The sequence below is a fragment of the Balaenoptera ricei genome, chromosome 12 (assembly GCF_028023285.1).
Source record: "Balaenoptera ricei isolate mBalRic1 chromosome 12, mBalRic1.hap2, whole genome shotgun sequence".
Lineage (NCBI taxonomy): Eukaryota > Metazoa > Chordata > Mammalia > Artiodactyla > Balaenopteridae > Balaenoptera > Balaenoptera ricei.
Window position 1 is genome coordinate 1,800,021 of NC_082650.1, and position 16,083 is coordinate 1,816,103.

At 50.1% G+C, this 16,083-nt stretch overlaps 1 protein-coding gene across 10 annotated transcripts in view; it reads right to left on the bottom strand.

The window, feature by feature from the left end:
* Window positions 1–251: 251 nt before the first annotated feature.
* AFDN (afadin, adherens junction formation factor) overlaps window positions 252–16,083 on the bottom strand; it is a 133,797-nt gene continuing 117,965 nt past the window's right edge. For 7 of the 10 annotated variants that reach the window (XM_059940834.1, XM_059940836.1, XM_059940828.1 and 4 more), the window contains 4 exons: window positions 9,906–10,022; window positions 6,442–6,727; window positions 3,271–3,355; window positions 252–2,203 (listed from right to left, as the gene is read on the bottom strand). In XM_059940834.1, the coding sequence (XP_059796817.1) occupies window positions 2,050–2,203; window positions 3,271–3,355; window positions 6,442–6,727; window positions 9,906–10,022 (642 nt within the window). In that variant the 3' untranslated portion in view covers window positions 252–2,049. The remainder of the gene's footprint in view (window positions 2,204–3,270; window positions 3,356–6,441; window positions 6,728–9,905; window positions 10,023–16,083) is intronic. The other 3 variants (XM_059940837.1, XM_059940835.1, XM_059940831.1) reach the window with 1 other exon arrangement.

Sequence of the window (16,083 nt, forward strand, 5' to 3'; positions counted from 1 at the left end):
AGCCTCGGTGCCCGGCAGGACAGAGCGGCCGAAGCGCAAGGCCAGTGCTGGACGCCCGCAGGCTGAGCGCTGGGGCCGCGGAACAGGGGACCCGGGCCCTCCGTTCGTCCGGCCGTGCGAGCGGGACGGAGAACGTCCTCCCGACTCGGGAGTGACGCCCGGTGGGCGGATGAGTGGACGGGAGGGGGAGACAGGGGAGGCGGGCTGATAGCACAGTCTTTTCAGCACTGTCAAAATAATAGCAAATGCACTTAAATACATACAAAGTTTATTAAAAATAGGTTGCCAATGAAATACAGTAGAAATGGAAAACTACAGCAGTTCTGATGTCTTCTCCATAGTAATGCACAGTTATGAAAAGCACTTTTACACATATTCACATTTGACCTAATCGTCCAAGGACGGCCAAATCCACGTGTACGGGTTTACAACCACACATACCAATATCCCCGCGTGTAAATATTTACATGTTCTTGCATGTACTTAGGTGTATTTGTTGTTTTTCTATATATTAACAGGATAATAGTTCACCTGCATCTTCTTCTTTAAGGAAGGTGTGTGGATTTAGTCCCCAAAAGGCTGCCAGTGTTCTCAAGACGTCTGGGAGAAGCAAGCATGCAAATCCTTCGTAAACACTCAGAACCACTTCACTCTCTTACTTAACAAGGGACATGGTAAAAGCACACTTCCAAATAAGAACCCTGACAGACACACAAACTATTTACACTCGCATTTTAATGACTCGTCATAGAGCTCTCATGAAAGCGTGCGTATTCTCCTAACACACCTACTGGTAAGAGAACAACACGGTACAGAAAAATCATCTAGACCCACAGCAGGGCTTGTCAAATAGAAAATCTGCTCTTAATCACAAAGTAATTTACTGTTTGAACATCACATAATATAAAACAAAGTGAGGTCCGTTTCCCCAACACCAGCCACGTATTCACAGCTGAAGAAGTGACAGTGGTAACTAATAATTCAATACATGAAAATTAAATAACTCTATTAGAATGTAAAAAAATAGCCTGAACTGCCATACGAACTTTTCTTACAGTATTTAAATTACAGATGCCATATGCAATCGAACCCCTTCCTTTCCCTGACAGCAGATCGATGTAAATCCAGTTCTTTTTCAAATTTTAAATTTCTGAGTTGTGCTCAAGTGTCACCTACTAAGCTCTCATTCTTCTTAAGATATTTTTGTTCCTATTCATGTCAACACTGTTCCGTAAAGATGTCCTCTTTTATAGATTCCCTTGGAATATATGAAACAGTTAACTTTCCAACGTAACTGCCATCTTCAAAATCACCAATGACTTACTGGTATAATAATCATCTGATATTTATAAAAATAAAATTTCCTAAGCTTAAATCCTCAAAATTTTCTTCTTGGAGAAACTTGTTTTAATCAAATACTAGAGCTGATCCGGAGGGCTGTCCCTGTAGGGAGCCGGATGGAGCATCTTACTTAGAGGACGCTTGGGTCTGGGCTGCTTCCTGGCTGCAGGGACAGGACGCCAGCTCTGGACTCCTCAGCACACCAGCGCGTCTCCGCGTGGTCTCTCCTGGAAGGTGAAACCTGACTCTCCCGCAAAACAGACTGCAGGTGCCGCTACACAGTGCAAACGACAGTCTGGGGAGTTCAAGCTACTCTGTCTGATAAGCGAACATAAGGTTTCAGAAAAAGAACAGAAATAGGACTTCTTTGTGCTCCCTGGGGGAAGACAGGGGAGAAGAAGCATCTCATTATCCTCTACTGCCCTTCATTCTGCCCCCTTTCAAGCCCAGACTCTAAAAGAGAAACTAACAGAAAAAGTTATCTTCGTGGGAGTCAGATAATTAAGAAAGCAGACAGGGTCTAAATTGTAGAAATGACACCCTCTTGGTAAAATAAAATGGAATTTCTTAGCGCTGGAACGCTTCCAAATGCCAACGCTTCTGGAAACAGGGATCACCAGTGGCTTGGGAAGGTGACCCGCCCCATCCTTCAGGCAGGCGCAGCCCCGAAGCACAGCGAGAGGCCTGGGCTGGACACAGGGGCCTTCCTCACTTCGTGTTCAGCTCGTTCTCCAGCTCCGTTAATTTGCGAGAGGCTTTCACCTTATTGGAGACGTCGTGGCCTTGGGAGAAGAGGCGCTGGCGCTCTCTGAACGTCAGGTTTTCCGGGGCTCCAGGACCCCCAGGTACATCCGCGTCTTGGCTGCGTTGGAAGGAAATGCGAAGGGTTACTGTTCAGAACAGGGATCAGCCGTCAGTGAGCAGCTAAGTTCACACGATGGGCAACTAAGCAAAATGCAAAGGGTTACTGTTCAGAATAGGGATCACCCGTCAGTGAGCAGCTAAGTTCACACGATGGGCAACTAAGCAAAATGCAAAGGGTTACTGTTCAGAATAGGAATCACCCGTCAGTGAGCAGCTAAGTTCACACAACGGGCAACTAAGCAAAATGCGAAGGGTTACTGTTCAGAATAGGGACCACCCGTCAGTGAGCAGCTAAGTTCACACGATGGGCAACTAAGCAAAATGTCCTACGGGAGAGACGCATTCTTTGTTAAATTCTGTCATACTCCTGCCTGTGGGCTGTATTTAAACCCACGTAGAAAAAGGGCGAAATGTTCTCCTCACTAAAATGTTAACTTCCTCCAGTCATACCCAACTCTCAAAAAGCTAGTAACTTCAGTTTTAGCAAGCAGATAATGCTCAGTAGTTAAGTTTAACTGAAGAGGTATCGTTTTAAAATCCAGCATTTTAATGAATTCTACATGTATCCGAGAGGCATCTATCAATATACTAACTTAATAAAAAGTTACAGGAAGATGCTAAAGATTTTCTGGATTAGTTCAACGTCAATGACTTAAGAACTGTTCGGGCATCAGCCGTTCGGACTAAAACCTAGTTGAGGACGTTCCCTGAAGACAGAGGGGGCGGCCTTTCGTCGTCCATCAGGACACCTGGGCTTTTTGCCCTGGACTTTTCGACCTTCTCTGGTGGAAGCAAACAGCAATGTGTCCAGCTGCTTCTAAAGTTCCGACCAGAAAGCCTGGTACCTACGCACTGTCTGAAGCAGAACTATGTTAGCAACAACACAAGATAAACAAAGCCTCTGTGCTCACACAATTCTGTATAATGAGAAACACCTGAGCTGAGCTGACAACGAAGTCTGAAATTTCAATCCAGCCTCACAAACGGTGGTGCAAGAAAACAGTCCTTGAGGACAACGAGACACTCGTCCGGCACGACTTCAGTTTTAGCAAGCTTTAGCAATACCTTTTAGACAGTTTCTCTCTCGGATCCCGATAAACGTCATGGGCCCCCATCAGTGTTCCAGCAGATCCCACGTAAGAGTTTGGTCCTTTTCCATAAAAGGAAAAGTCAAAGTTAAAGTACTTGCATTATTTCCAAAACTTCACTCATGATGAAGATGCAGTGCTCATGACGTCTTTAAGTCCTGAATAAAGAAGCAGCCAAAGGCTCTTCAAATCAGTAAAAGATCCATCAATTGGAGGGACTGGATCCGTCACATCCCTCAGTGGCCTGAGCGACCCAATCAGGACCCGCACAAGGTGCTAAGTACCTGGCCTGCTGCCTTTTATTATTAGAGAGGAAACCAGCCTAAGTCTTAGGGGGTAACAGCCGAAAAGCTCAAATCAGGTAAAATATGTAATTATCATGAATTCACAATAAAAATCCACAGAAGACTGACTTAAGTGGGGAGATAGCAAAATTTTTCAGACACTCCTGACACTAAGAATTTTCTTACAAAATCACAGAGAGCAAATGTAACCCAAAGATTAAGAAGTAATGCTCCTCTTTTCAGGACAGCTACTGAATTGTTCCCCCACAAAATAAATGGCTATAATTCTTAAAACAAAACTTTTGGAAAAAAATGAGGTACTAAAACCCCCTAACGTTTGATACTAATGCTGCATATACAAAATCACTGACAAAATAAAAAGGAGACCTGAAGCAGCATGGTGTGACGGTCAAGACACCCGGCCTATGGCCCGGCTGGTAACTGTGGGCGAGTGACATGGGCCGGCCTGGTACCAGCACCACATGCCCTTCTACTGCAAAGGGCTGTTGAAGATCAAAAGAGATGATGCACGTAAAAAGCTTCAGATGCATCCAAATATGAGGTAATAATGCCACTAAGGATGTACGATTAAATCAGTACCAAGGTATTTCTGTTAACTGTTAACATCAGCGAGAAAATGTCACACTTTGAAAAATCTTTTGCTTATAACCTAGGGTGGAGAAATAAACGCTCTAAGTACTCAGCAAACACTGACAGTGTCGTGCACTGGATTTAACAGGCCACAAAACTATCACAATATTTCAACACTAAAATTATCCTTTTCAGACAGGTTGCACAGAAATGAATGTTTGTTTCTTTCCTCCCTTTATAAAAGGAGCGTGTGACGTGCAGCCGTGTCTGATGCGTCCAGGACGGAGCTCCGCCACTCCTGACGGGTCCCCCCACGCACTGCATCTTCCCTCATGAGCCAGCGCAGGCCACCGGATCGTGGCCCGGGAAGCCATCCTCCGCAAAGACTCAAAAGATTAAAGAGAAACACATCTCTAACTTAAAGTAATCTGCTCCGGGCCTTTAGATAAATTATTTGCAGAGTGAAAAGCTTTCAATTTTAATTCTACATTTTTCCTTCATTTTGCTTTAAAAACGTTGTGTTTTATCTTTTGAGCTTTGATTTAAGAATACTTGCTTCTTCCCACTGGTAAAAATCAATTCTTGAAAAATTTCACAATTTTTAATCAGAATATCAAATAGTTTCAGCTGACTATATATGAAGTGACACTACACACTCTTCCAATCGTTTTCAAAGAGCTTTAGGAAAGCACATTTTTCACATGCTGCTGTGCTAGAACTTGACATCATTCACTCCAGTCCGTATCCCAATCCTACTCCTCACAGCATTAGGGCAAGAACCAAGCCCCGGCCACAGAGGCTCAGGGCAAGAACCAAGCCCCGGCCACAGAGGCTCAGGGCAGAGGGAGGAGCCCAAAGGGCGAGACGATGGGAGAGAGACGGCGGGTGCGAGGCCAGAACGCAGAGAGCTCTGCACTTTGCGAGGAACCTTCAAGAAGCAGGAGCGACCAGACGCAGGGTGTACCCTGCTCCCATGTGGTACTTGTGGTGTGAAATAGAATAAGGGTTAGTGATGTGACTGAAAGCCCAGATGGTTAGAAGTGACACCTCACTACAGTATCCCTCACCAAACCTATTTATCTGTGTCACGGCACTCACAAGATATCTAAGGTTCAGCCTGTAATCTGATGCGAGGAGACTGATGGCATCTTGCTTCAAAAATTGCTATTGTCACACAGGTCTTTAAAGGTACCACATTCTAGATATTTGCAACAGAAATTTTACAAAAAGATTTAATGTTGGCTTCTAAGTGACTCCACCTAAGGATTATCTACTAAACTTTCCAAGTGAATCAAAGCTCTGACTCAGGTGGCAAGAAAGATCCTAGTAAAACTCGTTTACCTAAGAGTCACGGTCACTTGAGTTTGATTATTCAGTTCTTTTAGAACTGCCAGGAGCCCGATGCACGGACTCTGCAGAACCGAGAAGACTCAATTTGAGAATATTTACTGCCAGCCTCCCAATGTTGTTTAAAGTGGCCAGATCAGGCTGAAGTTTGAATCTTGCTAACGCGTAGTTGTACTTTCAATCTGACTTTCAGCGCTGTCTCCAAAGCTGATTAGGAACACGGGCCTGCAGCACCCGTGGGTGCGCTCTGCGGTCCACGGAGGGTCACGGCCAGAGGCAGCCGCACGCCCCCGGGGCCTGGCCAGCAGGGCCGGGACGTGCGAGCGTGGGAGGGAGCGGGGGGGACGGGGCCGGCTGGGGCGGGGGTCGCCTCTCACCCACCCCGACAGGGCGGCTTAGCCGGCAACACAGAGTTCTGCGTGTGTTAAACAGCTGGAAGTACACAGGGGCCGACGGCACTAGCGACAAGCAGAAATTTAACTGTGGACACCGAGGTGCTCGACCGCGCACACACTTATTTGAGGCAGGGGACGAAGGCCGGGACCAACAGCACTTCAAGCGGTCAGGGAGGCGGAGGAGGGCTGCCGCCGCCGGCTGGCTGAGGAAAGGGGACGGTTTCCAGTGCAGAGATTACTGCTGGCGCCCTGAGAGGGCCTGCCCCAGAGCTGGAGCGCCGGCCTGAGGCTGCGCGTAGAGAGCAGGTCACCAGGCCCAGCCCGGCGGTCCAGAGAGGGCCCCGCTCCTCGGCGGGCGGCGCGGGCCCAGCGGAGCGGAGGGCCGGCCGGACAGACGGCAGCAGCTCGGTTCGTGGGGGGGGCGGGCGCAGTACTGCCGGCAGCGGCCGGGGGGCGGGCCGGAGAGGAGCCGCCATCGCAGGCCGGGCGCCGCGGCGGGGGAGGGCCTGGCGCTGGAGGGCGCGTCCTGACCTGCCGGGCCGCCGTCCTCCTCCTCCTCCTCCTCCTCCTCCTCCTCGGTGTAAGCCACCAGCTTGGCAGTGTACAGGGCGTCGGGGGAGAGCACCTGCGCCTGCAGGTAGGAGGCGGTGCGCTGGGGCGGCGGCGGGGGCCCGGGGGCGGGGGGCTCGTAGCCCCGCGGGAGCGGAGGGCGGCCCAGGCCCAGCTCCTCGGGCTCCAGCAGCTGGCGCTCGGCCTCGTCGTGCTGTCGACGCCGCTCCGCCTCCAGGCGGCTGTAATACCCCTCCTCCTGTCGCCTCTGTGGCAGGGGACAAAAGCGCAAGGTCAGCGGGCGGGAGTGGACGGGCCTGCCGCGGGTCCCCCAGCACCACGGCGGATGGACCCAGACACCGTCTTCCCCTGGGACTCGAGTCTCCGACGCCAGACCGCGTGGGGACGGGGGAGGGAGGAATGAAGGAGCTGTCAGGGCCCCAGCCCCAGGTACCACATGGCTGTCCCATCCAGGGTTCGGCGGCAGAACTCGCCAGCCGCTGCTCTCTCTCTCTCTCTCCTTCTGTTGCCGGTCGGACAGTAACTTACCTGCCACTCCCGAGTTTAAAGACAAAGGCACACCAAAACTAGGCTGCAACTGCCTTTCTACAGCTGGCACTTCCAGAAGTGCAGCCCTGCGTGGTTCTCCACCGAACCCCGGTAAACTCAGAAGAGCGGTCCTTCCTTGACAAGAAGGACGTGATTACGTCACCTGGCTGACTTCTAGGTATTCAGAGGGAAGCGAATAGGAAACCCCGAACTGTAAAAAACATTACTCATCTTTCCAAGGTCACAAGTAACCAATATGCTTTCCATGGTTCTTAACTGATATTTCAAATCTTAATAAACTCCCTGCCAGACAGAAAATTGAGAGAGCCAGGCAACAAGATATTCAAATATATTTTGACACAGACTGTACATTTTTTCTGACATACATCTGCACAAACTACAGTTGACAGTGTTAATTTAACATTAAAAAAGGTAACAGCACAGTTTTGTTAAAGATTGACAAAAGTTGCAGAACACAAGAAAAAAGTGCAGAAGAAAGGAGATGAAAGATCAAACAGAATAATCTGCCTTAACTTGAGGAATGTTCAATGTACAATGTTCAATGTACAGAATGGAAGTACAATGGACTTTAAATTCATTCAACAGAAGATGACTAATTTTAGGGGCCTTGCTGGCATTAGGATTAAAGTTTTTAGTTTTAGTCCCCATTTCACTCTGCACACTGTGTCTTCCCCCTACTCTCTCCACACACACACACACACACACACACACGAGTACACAGTGGGCAAAGCTGCACCTTCTGAGGAAGAAAACACTAAGAACAAATGCCAGCCTCAATCCTGGCCCTGGGCCCCATTTCTCACTTTATCTTCTTACACTATGTTGAGACACCCTGAAGGAAAAACATTTTTACCTTATTTTCTACACAAAATGAGCATTCTCTTAGAGTGGGAAATTGAATCCGGAATGACCTCTGCAGAGTTTAAGTGGAGTTGTGAGGAATCTTAGTATTATGTGAACAAAGCTCACTTGGTAACATTTTAGGGAAACCAAAACACGTTCTTTCAGTTACACTAAGAGCAGGTATACAGTCACATGAACCGAGAAGACTTCATTCTACCCAAAAAGTGAACGGCACGTTTTCCTATGACAGAGCAAACCCATCAATTTTGGACATGCTATATAAAAAATAGGTTATTTGGCTTCTTTTTACACTGAGCGCTCAATTATAGAAGCAGTTACCCACACACAGGTGCATCTGACATGATCACGAATTGTGAGAATGCACACCGGAAATAAAGCAAATAACCCAGGAGTTTCCCAACGTGGAGAACACGGCCTGGCCGCCTCCCCGCGGGCACTACTCCCGGGTGGCCGAGGGCTCAGGCAGAGGTGGGACAGCTGAGGGGCCCGGCCAGGAAAGCACCCCCCTGCGAGCAGCCCCGGGACAGCAGCACGACAGACACTGTAAAGCCCGGGTCTAGCGGCTCCAACTGTGGAAACCCCATTTCCTCAGACGCATCACTCTGACAGGCTCGAGGGGAGCCTGACCATGAAACCCCGGGCTCTGGGAACAGCGCACAAGCTCGAGGCACAGCCGAGAGCACGATGACAGGAACGGTAAAGGCCAACAGACTGCAGACATGGCTCGTTTCAGTGCAGGTGTGCCCACGTCATCCACCTGGCTCGCATTTAACCGAGTCATGCGTCACGTCCACGGTCTTACTCTCTGCCTGTCGCGTCCCCACAGACCCCGCCACTACCAGAGCCCCCAGGCTCCCTCCTGCAGGCTGGGCTGTGAGGGTGCTCGCTGGACTTTTCCCACCGGGAGCCGTGGCCTCAGAGCTCCCGCCTTCACAGAAGGGAAGTAACGGAAGGCCGGCTTCTCCCACACCTCGTCCAGGGACCGGCCGGCCCTGGAGAGACCCGGAAACGAGCCCAGAGCCGCGGCGACGCGCCCACAGATGTTAGGGCCTGGAGGGCAGCGTGACCAAGTGCCCATTTCTCAGGGGAGCTCAAGTGTGCTGTCGTGTTAAAAGCAATTAAAAGGATTACCTGAATCTCAGAAACCCACATATGGAAACAAAGCAATAACTCAGAATATCTACCAGATTACACACTAAATTAAATTTCTTTGTATCGTGTTTTCTATAAGCCATTTGCTCTCTTTACCACTGACCAGAATTAAGTCATAAAATAACCTATTTGAAATCCTTAAGGTTAACAGAGTGACTTCCTAGTTTCCTGTCCTTCCCACGGCCCGACCTCCCTGTGAACAACTGGACACTTGTCACCTTCACAGTGACAAGCTGGACCCCGTCCAGCAAAGACCAGAGCCCCGAGCACACAGAGGCCCCACAGTCCACAAGCTTGAGCGACAAGACTCGGAGGAGAGGGGGAGGGGGAAAAGCCAGGAGGGGGAGGGGGAGGGGGGAGAGCCCGGAGGAGGAGGGGGGGAGAGCCCAGAGAAGGGGGAGGGGGGTCAGCCTGGAGGAGAAGGGGGAGGGGGGACAGCCGGGAGGAGAAGGGGGAGGGGGGAGAGCCGGGAGGGGGAGAGGGAGAGCCCGGAGAAGGGGGAGGGGGGAGAGCCGGAGAAGGGGGAGGGGGAACAGCCTGGAGGAGAAGGGGGAAGGGGGACAGCCAGGAGGAGAAGGGGGAGGGGGGTCAGCCTGGAGAAGGGGGAAGGGGGACAGCCTGGAGGGGGAAGGGGGAGGGGGGAGAGCCAGGAGGGGAAGGGGGAGGGGGGACAGCCCGGAGGAGAAGGGGGAAGGGGGACAGCCTGGAGGGGGAAGGGGGAGGGGGGAGGGCCGGGAGGACAGGGAGGGGGCGGGGCTGGCCGGCGGGGCTGCAGCATCAGGAGCGCCCCCCCCCCAACCCGCGCGCCCCGGGCCCCGCCCCTCCGCCGCGCGCAGCCCCAGCCCTCAGGGCACCAGGACCTTTTCTTCGGCCTCGCGCCGGCCCCGCTCGTGCTCCTCCTGCCGGGCCCGCTGCTCAGCCTCGCGGGTCCGCATCTCCTCCAGCTGCTGCTGCCGCCGCCGCTCCTCGTCCTGCAACTAAGGACAGGGCCCCTCAGTCTGCGCCCGGAGCGTCCCAGCGCCAGACACAGGACGCGCACACGACACGAGCACACGCACAGCTGAGGACAGACACCAGGCGGAGGTCACGGCGGACACCAGAGCCCGCCGCCTAACGACTCTGTCCCCACCGCTCCAGAACTACGCTTGCATCAACTGCGGCTCAAAGCGGGAGGGCTTTATCCTGGACGGTCACACGTGAAACAAGCACAGTTCCTTCACTAGAATAGACTCAGCTTCGGCAGCTCACGTGGAGGCAGAGACGGACTCCAGCGCATGGAGCCGTGAAACACACTCGGTCACCCCCGTCCTTCGCCCCAGTTTAGTTTCCACTGTGAAGGTCAAGAAAGACTCCCCACTCTCGTGGCCCGTGGCAGGTGAACACTAGCCTCTGGATGCGGTGGGGTGAGGCTCACGTGGCGGCAGAAGCTCCAGCGGGCAAGCGGCCTGCCTCGCCTTAGGGACAAGGCTTCTAGCTTTCCTCCCGTCCGTCCTGGCCCTTTGCCATCCGTTCCCTCTGGGTCCCACCCCAGACTCCAAGCATTCCTTCCCAGTTCAGGGATCCCCCAAAGTCTGATTCACAGAATGTGAAGCTGAAATTTGGGAGGAACCTCACTGGAACTCTGTCCTGCTACATGTCTGCCAAGTAACTGTCCATTCTGTTCGAGCACCTTCAGCGTCTGGGGCCTACAGCCTGCCTCCCAGGACAGTGTACTCCATTTTCTGGTAACTCCTAGTCCAAAAGCTTTCCTGCTGTTCTAAAATTCATCACCTCATCGCTGTCTATTTTTTGTCCTTCAGGTTCTGCCTTTCTGAAATAATACAAAACAAATTTAATATCTGTCCTTCATACCATTCAAATACTTAAGGACACCTTCAAACACCTAAAGACGTATTCTACTCGGCTTTCAGCTCCTGTACCCTCCTGGTCACATTTCTCTGTAAAATACAGGTCGAAAACGCCTTAGGGAGCCGTGAATTAAAAGCGCATTTGACTAGCAGAGAACAGAGTAAGACTCTCTTTTTGCCATGTCCGTAGGCTACAGCTACTTTTGTAGTTACAGCCTAAGGTAATGGCGACTTGGAAAAGCTCACATTCTCCATTTACTTCTTCTCTGTTCCAAGCCTGGGCAAGCGTGGCACAAGAGGTGACTCAAAAATTTAAATTAAAATAGCACTGAGGCCATCTAGTTCAACCTCTAACCACTGCAGGAATCCCTGACATAAAATCACTCAAGGTGTACTTCAGCATCTATATAATCACTAGTTATTCTATAGATTATTCATAGCAAAACCAGAAAATGTTAACTTCTGGATCTGAACTGTTGGAGTGTATTTTTTTCCTAAACAAAAACCAAAACAAAAACTGAACAACTTGACTCTTGCTTGGTTTCTGTGGAACAAAAACTGTATCTGGTGGGAAAGTAACTTGTATCATCACGCTTTTTCATGTCAGCGAACAAAAATAAAACATCTCAGAAAAAAATTAAAATGCCCTTCTCAAGGAGACAAATTAATTTAACTGCCTCTTTAGTATACTCTAGGTATAAGCCCAGAGGGATGCTAGGATAATTATTAGGTTTTGGAAGTTTTGTAGCAGGAGTAGATGCTAATGATTAAGAAGCAAAGAAGCACGGAAGCAGTCAGAAGTGCCCTGCTGCGTGGAAATGCAGAGGAAAGGACTCACCACGAATTTTAGAGTCATCAGCACAAATTATGGGAAACAGCACCCAAATAAAAATAACAAAATAAAACAGCAACTGATCACATTAAACATCTACAGAAAAGTAATTTATGGAAGAATGTAAAATTGCATGAATGCAACAGAGGTGTTTCTGTTACCCAATAAAGCAAAAACTAATTTCATTATGTTATATCAGTACTTTCTAGACCTAATTAAAAACAAGTTCTGAGCAAGAAAAGCAGTGTACACTGAATTAGTTCTTTTAAGTTAAATAAGAGTATAATTTTAAGAAATCAGAACAATTTCAATTCTCATAATTAAAGGTACAGAACTCTATCTTATAAATCTATAAACAGGCATTTTCTCTTCAAAGCCTGACGGTGGTAAACAAGGAGCCTTCCGCTTGTGCTCAGTTTCACTGGTTTCTATTTTAAAGTAGCAAATGAACCAGTGCTGTTAGAACTAAGGCAGTTTCTTTCCACTCCTGGGTAAGCTGTTTCACGTATTTTCATTTTCAAAACACAGACTGTTTTGTTTTTCAAAAATATGCCGCTTTACTCAAAAAAAAAAAAAAAAAAAAAGAGAGAGAGAAAAGAGAACCTCTCACTTTTCCCCACATAAGAGACCCCCCGGTGGTACACTGAGGTGTACAGTTACGTCTCACAACAGTTAAAGGGCACTTCAGCTTAAGTCGGGAAGTTAATGGTTCTGAGCGCCGGTGACTGACAGGGCACGAACGCTGTGAGGTTACATGAGAAGCAGACAAGCTCGCTGCTTCACATTAAAGGAATGAAAAGTCGCATGCTATCAAAACAGTCTCGTAGGAAGCTCTACTTGGGGAAACTGGACCTGAATAGACATCGTAATCATTCTTATAGAGTGAGTCAATACAGCCCAGACTGAAGCTACTCCAACCAAGAACTAGGCTGGGATTCTGAAAGCAGCACGCAAGCCTGACCCAAGGCCTTGCGATACTGAGGCAGTCCGAAAAAAATAGTTAAAAAGATAGTATGTTGAGAGCTGTGTGTTTACATTTTATACTTTTGTACCACAAAAATACGGTAAACTTGTATCTTTAATTTCATGTTGAAATATCTGAATACAAAACGGGGCCCAAACATCCTTTACTTCTTGACATTTTCTCTGAAAAGCAACTACAGGTCGGTTAAGCACGTTACCCTTTCTCTCTGCAGGCCTTTTTTGCTTATGCTGCCACCCGTTAAAAATACTCACCCTAAAAAAACTTTAAGGCCCCAGATAAAGAGGCCCCCTGATAGGCCACTTATTAGGACAGGACTCTGGCGTCCTGTCCTAGCACTGGAAGCTTCCTGCCGCGTCTCGGGGAGGAATTTCCCTCTGGAGGGAGGGCCCTCCCTCCCCGTCAGCAAACAGGGGAAGGGCTGCCGCTGGACGACACCAGCTCTCGGCCCTCAGTCAGCGGGGCTCCCTTCCCCGGGTGCAGGCGTCCCCTTCTTTGTAACTGAAGGAACATGATTCTGTCCAGAGTTCTAGGGGAAGACCTACAGGTGCTGGCCTACTCCAGCGGCAGAGACAGGTAAGAAGTGCGGCTCACAGCAGCCCAGAGCAGACATCTGAAGTTCGCCTAGGGCAACTGTTCTCCCCTCACACAACAGGAACTTCGTGTTCTACTCCCAAACGCACACATGCTGGTTTGAGTATGAACTTATTTCTCCTCCTTGAATAGAACTGACGCTTCCCGAAGGTGGGCTGTGTCTACCCTCCAGCCTCAACATCCTGGGCAGGTCTCCCATCTGAACAGGCCGAGAACACTCTGCTGCCTTCTGAGACAGGCCCCTCCGCAGGTACCACTCTCCGCTAGGGTTCCTACTGATTCTTGCTTGAAGTTGCTACAAAGCCTCTAATTCAACTGCTTCCATGCCTGGGATGCTCCGGAAGGCCATGGCCAGTTTCTACACGAAGGCCAAACAGGAAGGCAGCCCACAGCGTCTCTGAAAACACCCCCTCCCTGCCCTACCCAAGGGGGAGGGATTCTTCCCGTGAGCTGTCGGGTCATCTGAGTCGGAAGATGAACCACTCAATTGGCAGCAGACGAAGCTGCGATGGGCCAGCTGAGAGACCGCTGGTCTCGGAAGCGTCTCCTTGAAAGACGGTTCGCAGTAACCGTTTTATGAGCAGCAGACATTTTCGTGAAGCACAAAGAATACTAAATATGAACCCAGAATATTCTGGTCGCGATCTCGACTCTCAGTCTACACGATATCGGGTACTAGGCCTGCCCTACTCGTCTGCGCACATCGCAGGTGGTCACGAAGGACGAGAGGGCCACAGAAGCGGCCACCCAGCCGCCTAGAGCAGCGAAGGCTGAGCTCCCCTCCTGTCTGCAGGGGGCAGGACCGGCCGCCCCTCAGAGGTCAGCAGGGTCAGCAGGCGCGGCCGCAGCGCCGGGGGCGGCGGGTGGGCCCGGGAGGCGTCCTGCGGACCGGGAGACCCGGGGCGCTTCTCGAGGGGCAGGGGGCCGCTGCAGGGTCGCGGGGCTTCTGCGACCTGCCGGGCGGCGGCGGCCACGTGCAGAAGAGCCTGCAAAGGGAGCACGGCCCGAGCGAGCGAGCCACTCCGCAGGTGGTCAGGGTCCGAGGAAGCTGGGAATCCATGGCAACCGCAGGCTCCCCAGACCGGGCTACTGGGAGAGCCGGGCGCAGCGGGGAGGCCGCAGGGGCAGCTCGGGTCGGGGAGGAGGTAGGTGAGTGCAGGCGAGGGCGGCCCCGGGCCCGCGCGGGGCAACGGGCACTCAGGGGCCGGGGACCAGAGCCGCCAGGGCAGCCTCGCCACCTCTCTGAAGCTCTCATTTATCCCACGCGTCAAAGCCTAGGGAAAGGCCTTACAGGCCGCACGGGCAGGGCCCTACACAAGTGGGCACACGCCTGCACCCGGTCCCCATCGTCCCCGGGGGGCCCGGGGCCTAACAGCCCCCGGGACAAGGCAAGAGCTCAACCTCTACTGGGGACTCAGGCTAAGAAACGCTCGGAAACATGGTGCTGCCAGTCAGCATAAGCACTCGAAATAATTATCTTTTAAAGGAAGAAAAACCCCGAAGTACGCCTTTGAAATAAAAATCTTAGTGCACCCTTTACCCTTGGGTATTGTCACTCACCTGTCACCACCACGCTCCCCACCCCCCGCCCCCGCCCTGCCCCGACACAGGATTCTCTTGGGGCCGCAGTAGGCGCATCTCAAAGCTGAGGCCCCAGGCCGCCTGGCCTGCACACGTGTGACAAGGACCTGGTACCTGAGGAGACGAGTGGGACTGACTGGTGTCCCCCACCCCCTACCATACGGACACCTTAACACACAGAGAGGCGGGGAAAGAAGCAGATACTTCTTATCTCCGTCTCATGCGGAGAAAAACGCAAAGCCCAGAAAATAGGCTTCTCAGTCATCAAGGAGAGGAGATGTTTTCAAGAGAGGTTTCCCTTTGGAAACATGCTATTTAAATTGAATAAACAAAACAAAACAAAAAAAAAGGAGGGATGTTATTTGGTGAAAAGGCCATTAGAGTCAAACCTGGATTCAGAGATTTTTTTTAAAGTACTGTCAGATACTGGCCTTATATCATTTAAAAGCTGACTAACAATAAATGTTGACTTAAAATCAGTATCAATACACCAGAGCATGAGTGTCTGGCAGATGACAGAGGTACCGTCCTCGAGCATGAGGGGCACTAAATGACCAACTCAATTTCCCCAATATGGACATAAAACACATTACAGTTACAGCAGAATGCGACCTCAAGTATTTTTTGGTAATGAACTGGTATGGCCGATAAACTAAACTAAAATCATGTGGTGTTACTGAAGAAAACACAGAATAAATGTTTACTGGAAATTCCTCTTTCTCTACCAATAGACAGTTACACCCTAGACAGTTACATCTTAATTGGCAAACAATGTCAATACCAGTTGAACTGAGCTTCTAATAATGAATACTTAAAATGTATTTCTAATGTAACAAGAAAAAAATAGATTACTCACTGCAAAATTTCTCATTTGCCCATGTATTTATGAGTACGTTAAGAATACAGAGTACGAATTCTATGACTAAAACTGAGTAAAGGTCAAAACCATAAACAAACAGTAAGTAACACTTAAAAAGTAACAGAGAAAAGCAAAGAATAACTAAATCTAAACACATTCAAAGGCATGCTTCTAGACTCAGGGAACTACAGATCCTGATCTAGGACACCCCTGAGAACCAGATCTACTGAAAACATAAAACCACCACCACTAAAAGGAAAAAAAGGAAATCAAGACAGGAAAAAAGTACCCAAGGGAAAGAAACAAGAACATACCAAATCTAGAACAGAGATTGCTGGCATAG